General features: G+C 43.0%; 1 protein-coding gene across 1 annotated transcript in view; it reads right to left on the reverse strand.

Annotated features, from left to right (window-relative positions):
* Positions 1 to 527: 527 nt before the first annotated feature.
* The window catches only part of TMF1 (TATA element modulatory factor 1), a 59,928-nt gene continuing 43,335 nt past the window's right edge, over positions 528 to 17,120 (reverse strand). Inside the window, exons 10-17 of the mRNA XM_077451979.1 lie at positions 16,624 to 16,780; positions 16,107 to 16,299; positions 10,658 to 10,727; positions 10,477 to 10,569; positions 9,321 to 9,440; positions 6,136 to 6,288; positions 3,811 to 3,936; positions 528 to 2,069 (exon numbers count right to left, since the gene is read on the reverse strand). Coding sequence (XP_077308105.1) covers positions 1,926 to 2,069; positions 3,811 to 3,936; positions 6,136 to 6,288; positions 9,321 to 9,440; positions 10,477 to 10,569; positions 10,658 to 10,727; positions 16,107 to 16,299; positions 16,624 to 16,780 — 1,056 coding nt within the window. The 3' untranslated portion in view covers positions 528 to 1,925. The remainder of the gene's footprint in view (positions 2,070 to 3,810; positions 3,937 to 6,135; positions 6,289 to 9,320; positions 9,441 to 10,476; positions 10,570 to 10,657; positions 10,728 to 16,106; positions 16,300 to 16,623; positions 16,781 to 17,120) is intronic.

The raw sequence follows: 17,120 nt of genomic DNA on the forward strand, positions 1-17,120 counted from the left end.
TAAAATGTATACCATGTTGTTATATTGCATAACTTGGTACGTGCTATCACCGAACCCAGGTCGGACAAGCGGTGGTTGCGATGCCTCCACGGCCCCGCACACCGCTAGCACTGCTATGATGGGGTCTTCTCCTCCCGTGCCTTACTCAAAGTGCAAGGTTAGTGAATTTGAATTGTTGATTCTATGCTGTAATCCTATCTGAATCTCTAACCGGACTCATGCTCTGTACCCATGTTGGTTAAGCTAATTGTAATGAACTTTTTTCTGAAAATAAAGAATTACAAAAACAAAACTGCAGTTGCTGTTCGGATATTCTGGCAGTCCCAAATGCTGCCGCCTCTTGAGTACAACGGCCAGCAGTGGAGATTCCTGTTTAGCATGGATGGTGGAAATCAATTGATTTATCTTATTTAGCCCAGTGTGTAAGCATGCATGTCTAGCCTTAGATCACATCTACATACAACAAAAAAAATAAACTACTGATTCAATGTGATGCAAATAGAGTAAACAGTCACAATACGCAATGATTCTTCTTTTCAAATATTTTTTATTCTCTTGAGAGATATTTTACCATGTTTGTGGTTTCAGCTTTATATCACTTTGTAAGTTTCTACAGAAAATAAATGCCCCTTTGCTTTGATTTCTCATAAATAAGTTACCAATTCAACACTAAAATGACTGTCGTCTTTGGAAATAAGGGCTCATGCACACTGGGTTTAAAAGAAAAATGCCAGTTCTTTTTTGCAGAGAAAAATCGCTCACATAGAGCATTTTTGTACATGCATTTAAGAGCGTTCATCGTTTTTTCTGCCGGAAAACTCCTCTCAAAAACGCAAGCCAGAAGGAGTTTTTTTTTCTGCCTCTAAATGCTGAGCTTAAAATATGACTGTAAATATCCTAATGTGCATGGACATAAAGAGTAACACTAAGCTGCTTCTACAGGCAAAACGCATAACTCCTGTAGTAGCAGCATTTTTTTTTTTTTTTTAAAGCCCAGTGTGCATGGACCCTTAGAGTGCAAGTGATGCTGATAGAAAATAAAAAATAAAATAAAAGTAATATTAATCGGCCTGGTCTATACATTTACAAGGGAACCGTAGACACTTTCTCCAAGCAAAAACATTATTTAAGGTCAATAAAATATAAGCAATTAGTTTAACCAATCTTCTTTTTATAAAAAAAAATCTTACTGGACCCAAAGTAAATTTAAATATTACATAAATAATTTAACTTAAAAGAGCAACTCCCTCTTCGATAAGCCGGATTTCTCCATTTTGGGTGGTATGGAGCAAACTCTGGCCCCATCAGGTTTTTAATTCTGGTTTGGGTCCCTGGCACAGCATTTGGAAGGCCAAGTCTACCCCCTAGTGGGTGCTCTATAGGAATATATGGCGACAGGCCAGTAACACAAGTAGCTTGGCTACGAAGCTGTACTCTCATACTGTCAAGGCGATGCCAGGTGTAAGGGGAATTTCCCTGCTGACCAACAAAGATCTGAGTAGAGATCACACCCTACCCCACTGCACCCAAAGCAGAGAAATCGGTTCTACAGGGAGTTGCTCTCTAAGCCAGTGTTTCTCAACTCCAGTCCGCAAGGTGCCCCAACAGGTCAAGTTTTCAGGCTTTCCAATATTTTGCACAGGTGATTTGATCAGTTTGACTGCCTTCGTAATTACCACAGCCGTTTCATCCGAGGGAAATTCTGAAAACATGACCTGTTGAGGGTCCTCGAGGACCGCAGTTGAGAAACACGGCTCTAAGCAATAGCTACAAGGCAGAAGGTCAATATAAACATGCGGAGAATAAAACTTTCCTAATGTACACTAGTTATTTTTACAAGGTAATTACATATTAAACATAATCTCCAAATACATTTTTTGTCAGCCTACTAACGTGGATTTTTGTTAGTTTTAATTTCAGAAAAATCAATTCATCCTTTGCTGTAAAAGTTCATCGATTTGAGTCTTGTACATATTTTTTACATCTTCTAAATCCAGACGCAGTTCTTCTGCTTCTTCGGCCTTCTCACCGTACATCTGCAGTATGGTGTTGTATCTCTGGTCCAAGTCCTGTAACAAGAGACATAAGATTACTGTGCTGGCACTTTAAATATTATTCCAAGATATACCAGCTAATCATATAACTGCTCCCACCCAACACCTATACTACCTAACCTGTGGAAGAAAGATCAATATAGATTTGTATGTTTCTGTAAAGATCTGAATACAGATTTTCAGGCCGCTCTGGTCAAGTCACGTGATTCGGCTCCCCTGTGTCAGCTAGTGGCGGCTTCAGGGGAGAGGAGAGTGCCAACGATGGATGGGCCATAGTCAGCTCATGGGTGACATCACCGCTCCTAAGCATTCCAGACATTTTTCGAGAGTTCTCTCCTCTCTCCGGCAGCCTGCACACAGGGTAGATCACGTGACCAGCTCGGAGTGGCCTGAAAACATGCAAGTATTCAGATGGTCATTTAAAGTGGTTGTAAACCCTTATCTATACACCCGGTGAAGTGACTGGCCTCAGGTGATACAGAGATGAAATACACCTACATAACTTGTACCTGTTTATCTGCAGCTGTCTGTTCCCTACATCCATTCAAAGTGCAGGTTTTACACAGGATCTCTCAGCTCTGAAAAGCAGGGGGCAGCGAGCTGAAATTACATTAGTTTGGAGAGCTCTGAGAGCTGATTGGAGGGAAGGAACACACTCCCTTCACACAACACACAGAAACAGAGCTGAGGCTCAATCATAGGCTGTGCTCTCCCCGTCACCATTTTTTTCTTGGGGTCAGGAAAACTTGTCAGAAGTGACTTTATGCTGATAGCAGAGGAATGAAGCAGCAGACAGAAACTACACTTAAGCCGGGCATTCACGGAGCAAAATTTCTTTCCTGCAACCACGGGTTGCAGGAAGTTACAAGAATATCTAGCATGAACAGTTATTTTCTGTACTTGCACAAAATGTAATGAAAACACAGCCACTATATCTAAGGCTGCATTCACACTACAGCGTTTTGAATCGCGGACAGATTTGCCGCAAATCTGCCCGTGATGAGGTGTGAATGACAAAACGCGGGACTCGCATTCGAGATGCCATTCATATGAATAATACCTCAAATCGCGGTGCGGGTCTGGCGCGATAAATCACGCTGCATCGTGGCAACCCACATCACAGGATGCGAGTCGCCCAAAAATAGTTCAGGAGCTACTTTTGGGAGACATGTGTCCTGCGACTGCAGCGCGATTTATTGCACGACAATCGCAGCAGACCCGAACCACAATTTGAGGTGTCAGTCAAATGAACGCCATTTTGAATCCCAGTCCCACTTTTTGTCATTCACACCTCAGCGCAGTCAAATCATGGGCAGATTTATGGCAAATCTGCCCGCGATTCAAGACACTGTAGTGTGAATGCAGCCTAAGGACTCGTGATCTGAAATATCCTTTAACCTTCTCGCTTCATGTCACATGTTGGCAGCAGTGTTTACACATCAGCTGAGGTGTGTTAATGCCACCAGGTGGCAATAAAGGTGAAAAAAAGCCTAAAATAAAAGAAAAACAAATGCAACCACTACATCTAGGGACTGGTAACCTGCTTGTGAACAACACTTAGAATTCACACCAGACATACAGGGAGTGCGGTACTGAAATGTAAGATAGGGGTTTATGCCCAAGAGAAAATGAAGATGTGGGAGAAGAGATCCTTGCTACATAATACAGCAACACCACATCTGCAGGTCAGAATGGGCTATCCCTCAATCAGAAATCAGAGCACTTATTATGTTACTCACAATCCATGTCTACCTACCTTCATCTGAGCTCGCAGTTTTGGAATCTCTTTCACCTTTTCTTCCAGCTCCTCATTTAAATTGTTCAATTTAACAACTTCTTCAGCAAGTATTGATCGAGTTTTTTCTAAGTTCCCAATTTCAAGCTGGAAGTGAAAACATTACAGTAAGCCACTATTGTTGTTGAATACAGTAAGTCACACGTACTGAAAAATATAAAGGAGATTTATCAAGCAAATTAGCAGCAGAACTAGCTGCATATCAGATCGGGCTGCTTCTCATTCAGAAAAATATTTGATTCAGGAAATCACAGTGAGGCCAGACAAATTAAATCACAGTGAGGCCAGGCAGATGTCTTAGCATCTCATTTAAGTTTTAGCTGTATGGAGACAACCTTGCAGTTCTATATAAAAAAAAAAAAAAAAAAAAAAATTGCAAATCAAAACCAAAAAACAGAAGTTTTACAAATAAAGTCAGGTACACACTACAGTGTTTTTTTTCATGCAATCCAGTGGGTTGCACAAAAAATAAATAAATAAATAAATAAATAAAAACGGACGAACGGAGCTGCTGTACTAACCATGCAAGGTTAGTTCAGCGATTTGCCCCCGCTGACTTGTTGTGTTTGCCAGGGGGGCACTCCGATCAGCGCACTCTGCCATTGGCCGAGACCGCTGATCAGGAGTCGGTAAGCTGCTAGTTTTCCAACATGCACATCCGACAGAAGACAGACCGACATATACACGGGCTGAATGTCTTTTTAACCGGTCGTTGTCTCCCAACATTTGGCCCATGTGTATGGGGCTGTGGCTGGGTTCACACCTATGCAGGTTGCAGTTTGCATATTCCAGGTGCATTTTACAATACACGTTTTTGATCCATTGAAGTCTATCGAACCAAAAACCAGAAAAAAAGTCCCTGGCCCTTTCCATAAAATGCACAGATGTGAACGCGACCCATAGGAAACCATGTTAAATGGACTGCAGTGTATTACTGCAAAACTTACTAAAAAGTGCATATCTGTGAACCAGGACTTAATGGGAAAGCCTGGCTATACCAAGGGATGACTAAACTCCATTCCACAAAATCTTTTCACTAGATTCTCTGCGAGCGATAAAATACTAAGGGTAATTCAGACCTAGGCAGAGTTTGTCCAGCATGCTGACAACACTTGTTGGAAGCTCAGTACAGCAAAGGCACTGAGTTTTCAGTCCAAACAGGAAGTTAGGAGCGCACTGGATTTGTGGCAGATCAGATGTTTTTCTGTACACTATAGTGTTTATAAAAAGATAAAAGATTTAAATGTATTTTTATTTTTTTAAGCTTAGCCTGACATATACTTTAACCACTTCAGCTCCGGAAGGTTTTACCCCCTTCATGACCAGGCCATTTTTAGTACTACGGCACTGCGTTACTTTAACTGACAATTGCCACCAGAAGAAAAAACTGTGGCAGAAAAAAAAATGTACAAAAGTTCTATTTGGGTACAGTTCCAATGTGAGTATTATTTGTGCATTACAGATTATTGCAGGTGACTTTAGTGCTCATAGTTCTTTACAGATGACTTGCGTGCTCCCCCTCATAGGTCCCCACTCACCAGCTGCTTTAACCCCCTACTACCGGGGTTGATACGCATATAGATCCACAATCTTAGCCATATAACTAAAGACTCAAAAGATCACTCTTCGTGATATAGCTAGCGCCACTGACCCCATTTTGGTTTTTCTTTTTTTTGAATAGGTTATATATTCTACAAACGATAGGATCATTTTTATTTTTTAATTTTTTTTTCGGTGGACAAATCAGACTGACACTTTTTGGGGACCAGTGACACTAATAAAGTGATTAGAGCTCAAAAATATGCACCATCACTGTACTAATGACACTGGCTGGGAAGGGGTTAACAGAGGCAATCAAAGGATTAAATGGACTGTGCTTGCTTACTGCGGGGGTGCTTTGACAAGGGGAAGGCAAAGATCCGTGTTCCTGCTTAGCGGAAAAACAGATCAAGGTCTTCCCTTTTGACAAAACAATAATCTACTCTGTTTACATAGGCGGATTGTCATTCTGCCTGTGCAATCGGCAGGTGCCGGAGGACTTCAAGTCCGTGGTACCTGCCGCTGAGCTCCCATTGTGTGTGATCTTAGCAGGAGCGGGACGCCAGCAGCACATGCGCTCCCCAGCCCCAGCAGTATTTTTACTGTAGGCGATCAGGAAGGGGTTAACTTAAAACATTGTGTAAACACATTCAAGTTTCCAACAAACATTACCGATGATTTTTTTTATTTTTTTTTTTTTACAGACATTTTCTTAAAGTCTGGTTAAAGTCTTGGAAAATCTGTTACCTGAAGCTGGACAAGCTCCCCTTCCCGCAGTTTTAGTTGAGACTGTAAATTTTCAATGACGCTGGAGCCGGCGCCCATCCTCACAGCTTCATAGAGGTTTGTACCACTGATGGACATCGTCATTGATCCATAGAGGTGATCATGAGCCTCATCCTGGTATATGCAAAAAGAAAAACATGAACATAGATTAAAGCATCAAGATGGCAAAAGCGATAAAGACAAGCAGAGATAAATACAGAGGATTGTCCTAAGTGTACATAAGGAAAAGCTTGAACTATGTATGAGGCCAAACACTATTAGTGAAATCACATCAGGTCTTAGGCTGGATTCACACCTATGCATTTTAACGCTTTTTGCAGATTTGCACTACAGTCCATTTAACATGGTTTCCTATGGAACGCGTTCTGTAGTGCAAATCTACAAAATGCACTAAAAATGCATAGGTGTGAATCCAGCCTTAGACATGTGGATGAATATAGTCATAGTGCCTTAAAAAAAAAGTATTCATACCCCTTGAATTTTTCCACATTTTGTCATGTTACAACCAAAAACATAAATGTATTTTATTGGGATTTTATGTAATAGACCAACACAAAGTGGCACATAATTGTGAAGTGGAAGGAAAATGATAAACGGTTTTCATTTTTTTTTTTACAAATAAATATGTGAAAAGTGTGGAATGCTTTTGTATTTAGTCCCCTTTACTCTGATTAAACATCACCACAGTGAATATACAAATACAAGTGGCTCCTGTTATATTAAGTGAATTATTGTGCTGTCCATAATATATCTCAAAACGCTGATATACAGAAAGCCGAGTGTACTTCGGCTAGACTCGACTCCTCTCGCAGTCCAGCCCCTGACTGTGAGCAGATCTTGGCTCTGCTCGCTCCTCTCCGCTCAGTCAGCGGAGATCGGTGCCAAATTTTAATCAGGGCAACCCTGAAAAGAGACTGGGCAAGGCTGCAAAAGTCACTGGGCAAGGCTGTAGATGGACAAGGCTGCAGATGAACACTGATAAGGCTGCATTGATGGGCATTTAAATGTAAGTTTTTTTTTCCTTAAAATTCCCTCCTAAACTTGGGGTGCGTGATATACGCCAGCGTGTGTTATACGCCAATAAATACATTATTTATTTGTAAAAATTAAACCATTTATCATGATATACTGTATATGAAAACCATTTATCATTTTCCTTCAACTTCACAATTATGTTGCACTTTGTGTTGGTCTATCACATAAAATCCCAATCAAATACATTTACATTTTTGGTTGTAACATGACAAAATGTGGAAAATTTGAAGGGGTGTGAATACTTTTTCAAGTCACTGTAGGTAATCATGCAGTCCAACAAGCATCAAAGTTAAAGTGGTTGTAAAGCATTATAGTAAAAAAACCTTCAGTGTGCAGCTCCCCTCTCAGCCCCACCTTATACTTACCTGAGCCTGAGCTTGATCCAGCAATGTGCAAGACAGATTAAGATCTCCCTAGTCTCTGCCTCTTCATTGCCTCCTGGTGCGGTCAATCACAGCCAGGGAGGAGGGAGCGGGGCCGAACCATGCTCTGTGTGACCATTTTGTGCATGCTCAAACATGAGTGTATTTTAAGAAGAATAAATCTACTGAAAGTTTAGTTTGGTTGTTTTGTGGGATGATGGTTCCTTTCATGTTCCTTTGAGCACATGTACCTAACCTTTAAGGAGTGGATTTACATACACAAGCGGACCTTTCGATTCACATCCTAGTGAAGTACTCAGTGGGGGAATTTCAGGATATGATTTGGTCCCGACTCAAAAAGGGCGATGTGCGTTAGACCTATATTTATTAAATCTAGTCTTCGAGGTGAGCTGTCATCCTTATTGGTGAAGGATTCACATGGTGTTTAAAAACGCATGCAGTGACTGGATGCGGTTTATAAGGAGAAGTGCACTCTATCAAGCACACACTTTATATATGTGAACAGTTGCACAGATTTACAAGATGTGTATGGACATTTATTATATAATAAATTATTATTATTAATTATTATAATATTACATATAATTTATTTTGAGTTTTGCTAACCACCAGAAAGGTGTCACTTATGTTACACACAATTTGTGCAATAGCAACGTATGTGTCTGCATTTAGGTTTTCCTTTATAATACTGTAATTCTTGTATGCGTTTGGTTTGCATTCTTTTTATGGTTGATTTCAATGTTGCAGAGGGGGACCATTATTGTTATTGCATTTTTTTGTGCACACTGCTGGTTTTGTTTTTGAGTTTGTGCTTTACATTCAGTCTTTATAACTCCGTAGTATCCATAGGGGTGACAAAATGATTGCACATATCACATACACTGGTTTGCAGCATATATTATCCACTGAAGGGGGTATTTATAAGGCCGCGTACACACGGGCGGATTGTATGGCCTACTTAGTCCGTCATACAATCCGACGGACAGTCCGTCATACTTTCGAATGAACGGACTTGACCACACACGGATGCACAAACAGTCCATCGAAAGCTTGCGCGATGACGTGTACAGCACGTACGACGGGACTAGAAATAGGAAGTCCAATACACAGCAATGCAACCTTCCGCCGTGTAAATCCTTTCTGAGCATGCGCCATTCTTAGTCCGTCGAACTAGCCTACTCACGAGCGGATTGTCCGCTGAAACCAAAGTATGACAGACAGAATTACGGAAATTCTGAAATACTTAGTACGCCAGACTGCACGCTGAAAAAGTCCGCTGAAGCCCACACACGAGCGGACTGTCCGCTGAAATGTGTTTTGACGGACTAAGTAGGCCATACAGTCCGCCCGTGTGTACGCGGCTTCATTTTTAAAATATTTGTTTGGTCTCATTGGACCGTTTATTTATTTATTTTTTTACACATTGTATTCACAAGGATGCTATTCTTTGTTTTTATTTATTTTGCCCACCTTACGTAATAATTTTGTATAGGGTGTTTTGCACTAATACTTTATGGTCACTTTATTGGTTCGGAGTAGCGCCATATCGCCTTTATTTTTGTTAAGAGAAAGGGTTTTAAAAGCATTTCCAAGCAAAAAAATCACGCACAAACATTAACTCGTGGGATGCAGGACTACAAAAATAAAGGTCTTAGAGTTTAATTTGGATTTATACAGAACAGATTAGGCAGAACAAAAAACAAAAAAGCAAGATTCAGCTCTGTTTACCTGTGCCAGAAGAGATGTCTGCAGACCAGTCAGATCCGCCCCACTAACAGAGCTGGATCTGGACAGTGTGGGAGTGGGAGTGCCTGGTTCTGCTGAAGGCAATCCATAGGATTTACGTTCCTTTAAAAAAAAAAAAAAAAAAAAAAAAAAAAAAAAAACACGGTTAAAAATTTTTTTTTTTTTTTTTATCAAAACACATATAGTGTAAGATACTGTCCCTAATTCATCACGCACATTTAGGGTGTGCTGCTAAAGTGGCATCTCGAGCACTATTATCACCCAAGATATAATTATAGGGGCTTTCATTGACCTCCTAAGAACACTAGCCATTTGTCAGTCTTTGGTTTCGGTACTTTCTGAGTTGCAGATTTGGAGCATGCTGACTAGAAAGTCACAGTAAAATTCCTGACTGGCATGCTTGCTCCGAGTCTGTGCCTGGAAGTACTGAGGCCATTGGATTAGCATTAGATCCACACAATTAGCATTAGTAGAAGGTAGGTCAGCAACAGACACCTCCATATTCTCCGTAAGGTGTACCCTTGAGAGATTAGGTTAATTGGTCAGTACATGTTGGGTAACACTTTTTCCATTGCCAAAATCCTGTGCTGAGAACTGCTGCATACTAGTGACCCACATTGGTATTTGGCATCACAATGAGTTTAAATATAAATATACCTTGTTTAATACTCAGAATTACAGATTCTGAAACGTGTTGCCATCCTGTTAGTGCTATGTGGTCTAGCAAAGTTAAGTGGATCACAAGATTGTAATATGCATATGTTTTTGATATCTAAACAGTACATGTTTATTTTATATGTACTTAGATGAAGGTCTAGAGCAGTGATGGTGAACCATGGCACTCCAGATGTTTTGGAAATACATGCATTCTGGGAGGATGTCATACAACATCCTCCTAGAAAAACAGTGCTCCTGCTCAGCTGTCATTGTACTATACGCCGGATGGGGAGGTGTTAAAAAGCATAATAAATAAAAGCCTTACAAAATAAAATGTATTTAGGTGTGAAATTTAGTTAGAGTTATTGTAAAAATTACTGCACGCGACTCAATTTTGCCTGGGCATCTAAGCATCAATGACCTCTTTGTGACACACACACACACACACACACACACACACACACACACACGTGTACACTACCTTCTCTTTCACAGCTTCCTGGGCCAACAAGACTTTCTTCTTCTCCTGCTCCACCCTCATCTTTTCCATCTCCAACTGACTGGCCAGCAGATTCTGAAAGGCAAACTCCTCAGTATAAAAAAACATGACAGGAAAGAAGCAGAGGATGAAGCAAGACCTAAATAACAAATTGCAATCAAACCTTTTCTTTTCTGGCTTCTTCAACCATTTTCTTGTACTCCATCTTTAGATTTTCAAGCTCCACTTGGTTTCTGTAGGATAAGTAACAGTTTATGGTAAGAGGTGATGTGCATTCTTGCAGTCCCTATAGAGGTTTCTGGTGTGCAAGTATTGACCAAAAGTAAGACTATAAAAAATGCAGTCCATGGGAATAGCTGTGCAAAACGTGTTCTATGACTGCCATCTAGTGTTTGATAGAAGGGAGTGTCTTGATCTCTATGCAAAAGCAAGAGACATGCATGGAATGGTTTGTTTACTTTTTCTCTAAAAGCCCTTTCACACTGGGGCCGCAGAGCGCTAGCGGCAAAGCGTCGCTTGTTTTAGCGGCACTTTACCGCTGTTTAAGAGGCGATTTTTGGCTGCTAGTGGGGCACTTTTAACTACAGCTTGCGGCCAAGGAAGGGATTAAAAGTTCCCGTTTTGCGGCACTTCCAAAGTGCTTTTCAGGCATTTCAATGGGCAGGGCGTTTTGGGAGCACTGTAAACCACCCCAAAGATGCTGTGTGCAGGACTTTTTCTAACTTCCCGCAAAGCACACTGGCCCAGTGTGAAAATTTACACTGAAATGAATGGGAGGCGCTTTTCAAGCACTATTTCTAGTGCTAAAACACCTGAAAACTGCCTCAGTGTGGAAGGGGTAGAAGGTCTCATGCACACTGGACGTTTTTGCAGCTGCTTCTAGGGGGCCTCTGACATTTTTTTTTTCCTGCTTCTAAACTCCCCTGCATGTTAGCCTGTGTGTAGATGCACACATAGGCTTAATAGCAGTGTTTAGTGACAGGGGCTTATAGAGGATGGAAAAAAAAAAAAAAAAAAAAAAACACTGCCAGTACGTCCAGGAGCAGCAGAGTTTTGGCAGAAAAAAAAAAAAAACAATTGATGCTGTTAAACACCCATTAATGTTGGACGTGTTTAGCACTTGTGTTAATTCATATCAATGACCAGCCTGCCACCAACCAAATTATCCTGTCTAACAATATGTGTTAAAAACAGGGGTTTAGTCTGCACACATTTGCAAATATATCTGTAAGCTACAGAGCCCCGTGTCAAGGCACCCATTTTCTATGGTCCCAACCCTAAATTTTGAGAGCCTCCACGATGGAACCATAAGCATTATAATGGATAGGCAGAGGGCAGGCCAGCTTAGAGGGAGCCCACCCCTCCTTAAAGGCACAGTGGCACACAATTTGGTTGGTTGCAGGCTGGTCGGTAAGTTGAGCTTTGAAATTTCTTTGGTTTTCTTTGACATGCGTCGCCCTTCCAGTGCTCTTTGCTGTAAAGGCCAGTTATGGTTGGAGGCGATCGACATTTGTTTGTGTCAAAATATATTATAATGGACAATGAAACTAATTCACGCCCAAGCTCTGTAAATGTGCCTAGACCAGGGCTTCGACAAACCCCAGGCGCCAGGTCGCCAATGCGACCAGAAATCGCGACCTGGCGCCTAAGCTGCCACCAGCCCACTCACTATCGATGCCCCAGACATGCAGCAGCATTAACACTGACTGCCGTCCTCCTCCCTCCTTCACACTCTGCAGCACCGCACTGAGTGTGTGAAACTGACAAGCAATGGAGAGAGGAGGATCTGTCAGCCTGATGTCGGGGTGGGCGGGACCCGGCCGGGGTGGGGGCGGGACCCAGCAGCTATCAAACACCAGCCAATGGGATCTGGGCGGGCCACTACGTGTATGTGGCCCGCCCCTTTTCTTAAGCAGCCCAATCGTTGGCTGGTGTTTGATAGCTGCTGAGTCCCGCCCACCCCGGCATCAGGCTGATATCTGACATATCCGCCTGCCTGTTACTTGTCAGTTTCACACCCCGGCAGGGTCCCGCCCATTCCGACATGAAGCTCAATTCTGACAGCTCCTCTGTTACAATTCAGTAACAGAGTGCTCCATGTGAAACCTGCCAGTGCCAATCAGTGCCACCGCCAATCAGTGCCACAAGCCAGTGTCAGTGCCACCTGCCACCGCCAATCAGTGCCACCTGCCACCAATCAGTGCCACTTGCCACCAGTGCCACCTCCAATCAATACCACCTGCAACCCCCAACCAGTGCCACCTGCCACCGCCAACCAGTGCCACCGCCAATCAATACCACCTGCCACCAACCAGTGCCACCTACGCCACCTACCAGTGCCAATCAGTGCCACCTGCCATTGCCAGTGCCACCGTCAGTCAGTGGCACCTGCCAGTGCCACCACCAATCAGTGCCACCTGCCAGCCGCAACCAGTGCCATCTGCCACCACAAATCAGTGCCACCTGCTAGTGCCAACCAGTGCCATTGCCAATCAATACCACCTGCAACCATCACCCAGTGCCACCTGCCACCACCCAGTGCCAATCAGTGTCACCTACCAGTGCCACCTGCCAGTGCCAATCAGTGCCACCGTCAGTCAGTGCCACCTGCCAGTGCCAATCAGTGCCACCGTCAGTCAGTGCCACCTGCCAGTGCCGAGTGTCACCGTCAATCAGTGCCACCTGCCAGTGCCGAGTGTCACCGCCAATCAGTGCCACCTGCCACCGCCAATCAGTGCCACCGCCAACCAGTGCCACCTGCCACCACCAACCAGTGCCACCTGCCAATCAGTGCCACTACCAATCAGTGCCACCTGTCAGTGCCACCGCCAATCAGTGCCACCTGCCAACACCAACCAGTGCCAACGCCAATCAGTGCTATCTGCCAGTGACAACTAGTGCCACCGCTAACCAGGGCCACCTGCCATCACCAACCAGGGCCACCTGCCACTTCCAAACCAGTGTCACCTGCCAGTTCCAAACCAGTGTCACCTGCCAGTTCCAACTAGTGTCACCTGCCAGTTCCAACTAGTGTCACCTGCCAGTGCCATCTGGCAGTTCCACGTGCCTTCCAGTGGCAACCAGTGCCAGCCAGTTCCATCTGTTGCCAGCCTTACTCTTTCTGGTCAGCCGATACCCCTGATGTAACAGTGTTTCAATGGAGTTATTGACTGGGTGCTCCATTGTGAGTTAGGGATAGGGGGTGAAAATGAGTGGCCTTACCCCGGGAGCTGGAAAAAAAAAACTGGCTCCTAACTTTTTTAACTGGCTCCTAAATTCAAAGCAAATTTGTCAACCCCTGGCCTAGACGCTTGTAAAAGTTTTAGACACTTGCAAGTGTCAAGATTTTTTTTCTGCCAAAACTCTGCTGCAAAATGGAAAAGATTCTAGGAGAGTTTTCAAAAAGTCCTGTGTGCATGAGGCCTAATAGCCAATAACCTAGTTGCTTTTTGTAAATGCAAATTACAGGTCATCCGGGAAGTATTAACAGATTTTCACTTTTTCCACATTTTGTTATGTTAGAGCCTTATTCAAAAATGGATTAAATTAATTATTTTCCTCAAAATTCTATAAACAATACCCCATGACAATGTTAAAAAAGTTTGTTTGAAATCTTTGCAAATGTATTAAGAATAAAAAAAACGAAAAAAATCCCATGTACATAAGTATCCACAGCCTTTGCTCAATACTTTTGAGTATGATGCTACAAGCTTGGCACACTTATTTTTGGGCAGTTTCTCCCATTCTTCTTTCCAGGGCCTCTCAAGCTCCATCAGGTCGGATGGGGAGTGTTGGTGCACAGCTATTTTCAGATCGCTCCAGAGATGCTCAATCAGGTTCAAGTCTGGGCTCTGGCTGGGCCACTCAAGGACATTTGCAGAGTTGTCCCTGTAGCCACTCCTTTGTTATCTTGGCTGCGTGCTTAGGATCATTTGTCCTGTTGGAAGATGTACCTTCACCCCAGTCTGAGGTCCAGAGGGCTCTGTAGAAGGTTGTCATCAAGGATGGCCCAGTACATTGCTGCATTCATCTTTCCCTCGATCCTGACTAGTTTCCCAGTTCCTCATTCCCACAACATGATGCTGTCACCACCATGCTTCACTGTAGGGATGGTATTGGCCAGGTGATGAGCGGTGCCTGCTTTCCTCCAGACTTGGTGCTTGCCATTCAGGCCAAAGAGTTTAATCAGACCAGAGAATTCCTCATGGTCTAAGAGTCCTTCAGGTGCCTTTTGGCAAACTCCAGGCAGACTGTCATGTGTCTTTTACTGAGGAGTGGCTTCCGTTTGGCCACTCTACCATACAGGCATGATTGGTGGAGTGCTCCAGAGATGGTTGTTTTCCTGGAAGGTTCTCCTCTCTAGCGCTAGCTAGCGCTCCGTCAGAGTGACTATTGGGCTCTTGGTCACCCTCCCCGATTAGGCCCCAAACACTCAGTTTGGCCAGGCGGCCCGCTCTAGGAAGAGTCCTGGTGGTTCCAAACGTATTCCATTTAGGGATGATGGAGGCCACTGTGCTCATTAGGAACTTCAAAATTCTGTACCCTTTCCCATATCTGTGCCCCAAAACAATCCTGTCTCAGGGGTCTACAGACATTTTCTTGGACTTCATGGCTTTGTTTGTGCTCTGACAGGCACTGTTAACCGTGGGATCGTATAAAGACAGGTGTGTGCATTTCCAAATCATGTCCAATCAACAATTTACCACAGGTGGATTCCAATCAAGTTTTAGAAACATCTCCAGGATGATCAGAGGAAACAGGATGCACCAGAGTTCATTTTTAATAAATCTGCAAAGATTTTAAACTACTTTCACGTTGTCATTATGGGGTATTGTTTGTAGAATTTTAAGGAAAATAATGAATTTAATCAATTTTGGAATAAGGCTGTAACATAACAAAATGTGGAAAAAGTGAAGTGTTGTGAATTCTTTCCGGATGCACTGTATCCAAGAAAAAAACTAATGAACACCGTGTTGATCTCTAAAGGCCACATATAATGCTACGATGATATAAATCCTGTGTGCAAAATAACATCATTTGTGACAACTCAATGGCTGAAAGGAAGCAACAAGAACCCAGAGGAAGACCTGAAGAAGAGGGTGATGCACAAAGCAACGAGGGACAGTGAGGAACAGCTGTAACCTGTCATTTCTGGAAGAGGCAAGCAAGCAGGCGAGTCTGTCAAAGAGTGCAACTATGATGAAAATTTGACCATCATGGCAAAAGCAGTACACTTAAAGTTCAGTTTTGAAAAAGACACAGTGTAAAAGTGGCATAAGCGCCCTCCCTAGCAAGGAAAACCGATCAATCCACACTTGTTCACTGCAGAAGTCCGTCCGTCCGCCCGTCCGTCCCCCCCCCCCCCTGCATCCAGTGTATGTTATGGTGTGCCAGAGCTTTTAGTGGCAAATGAAAGTCAGAGAAAAGTGAGAATTCCTTCTCCTTAAACTTCCTGGTTCAGGTCAGCAACTCAAAAAGCTAAAAAAGTCAAAGCATGGGAACAATTGCCACCTACATATTTCTCATAACAGTCACTTTCCGCTTTTAAAATCTTACTCGTTCCCTTTGGCAACAGCTAACATCAAACTTTAGAAACAGGTCTCTGTACTTACCTACTGTGCTCTTCCTCCATCTTTGATAGCCTGGACTTCTCCACTTCTAGCTGAGCCTGCAAGCGGCCCTTTTCCTGTCGGAGAAGACTGTTCTGAGATTCCATAGCAGATATTTGTGTCTTTATGGACAGGAGCTCCTCAATAGACGCTCGTTCCTTCTCCACTGCTGATGCCAACCAAGTCTGGGATTCAGCTATGGCAAAGAGAGGTGTCTTAGAATTAAAAATGGTCCAAGAGGTTAAGGGATAAGAGACTGTTATTGTTTTATTGTAATCCAGCATAAATCCTCCTTCAATTTTCCTATGTGCTGGAGCTTAGTGTAATACAAACCGGTCATCACTGCCCTCTCTCTATAAAACAGAGTGGCTGGTTTTGTAACCTGCCCCCTGTATTTTTATTGAGCAAGCCTGTAGTGGGTGGACCTGCTGGGTCTTATCCACAGTTCTGCTCTCTGTACAGGTTATGTTAGCACTATCACAATGTAATCACTCTTTTACAGGGTTAGATCTGTTCTTACCAAGTCGATCAGAGAGATTCTTCTCCAGTTTCTCCCAGGATACTGTCTGAGCTGCCAAGGTCGCTTGCAGATTCTCGATTTGTCGCAGCAAAGGTCTGGTGGCTGAAGTGACACTCTGACTCAGTTCCTGGTTCCTAGCTTCACCTTCTTGGAGTCTCTGTCATATTGACAGCAACAATGTCATTTCATTTTTTTTTTTATATACTTGCAGGAAAACTATAATTTCTTTGGACAATCAGTAAATTTTGGAAAGTTATGTTGTATAATATCTTTAATTATTTACATGATATTTCACTTTGCTATAATTTGCATCTACAGTGGCTTGTTACCCATCTCCTACTGATCTAATCCAAGAAGTTAATACTGAAAAAAAATATATTGGCTGCCATTGCTGCCCTCCTAAAAATGCTACTTTTCTTCTGTAGGCTTACGTGGAGTCAGAGACTCAGAAAAGAGTAAACCATTAAAACAGAATGACAGACAGGCAGTTAGTATTT

This window comes from Lithobates pipiens, unplaced genomic scaffold, assembly GCF_037356315.1.
Source record: "Lithobates pipiens isolate NorthernLeopardFrog02 unplaced genomic scaffold, aLitPip1_a1.2 Scaffold_23, whole genome shotgun sequence".
In the NCBI taxonomy this organism is placed as follows: Eukaryota; Metazoa; Chordata; class Amphibia; order Anura; family Ranidae; genus Lithobates; species Lithobates pipiens.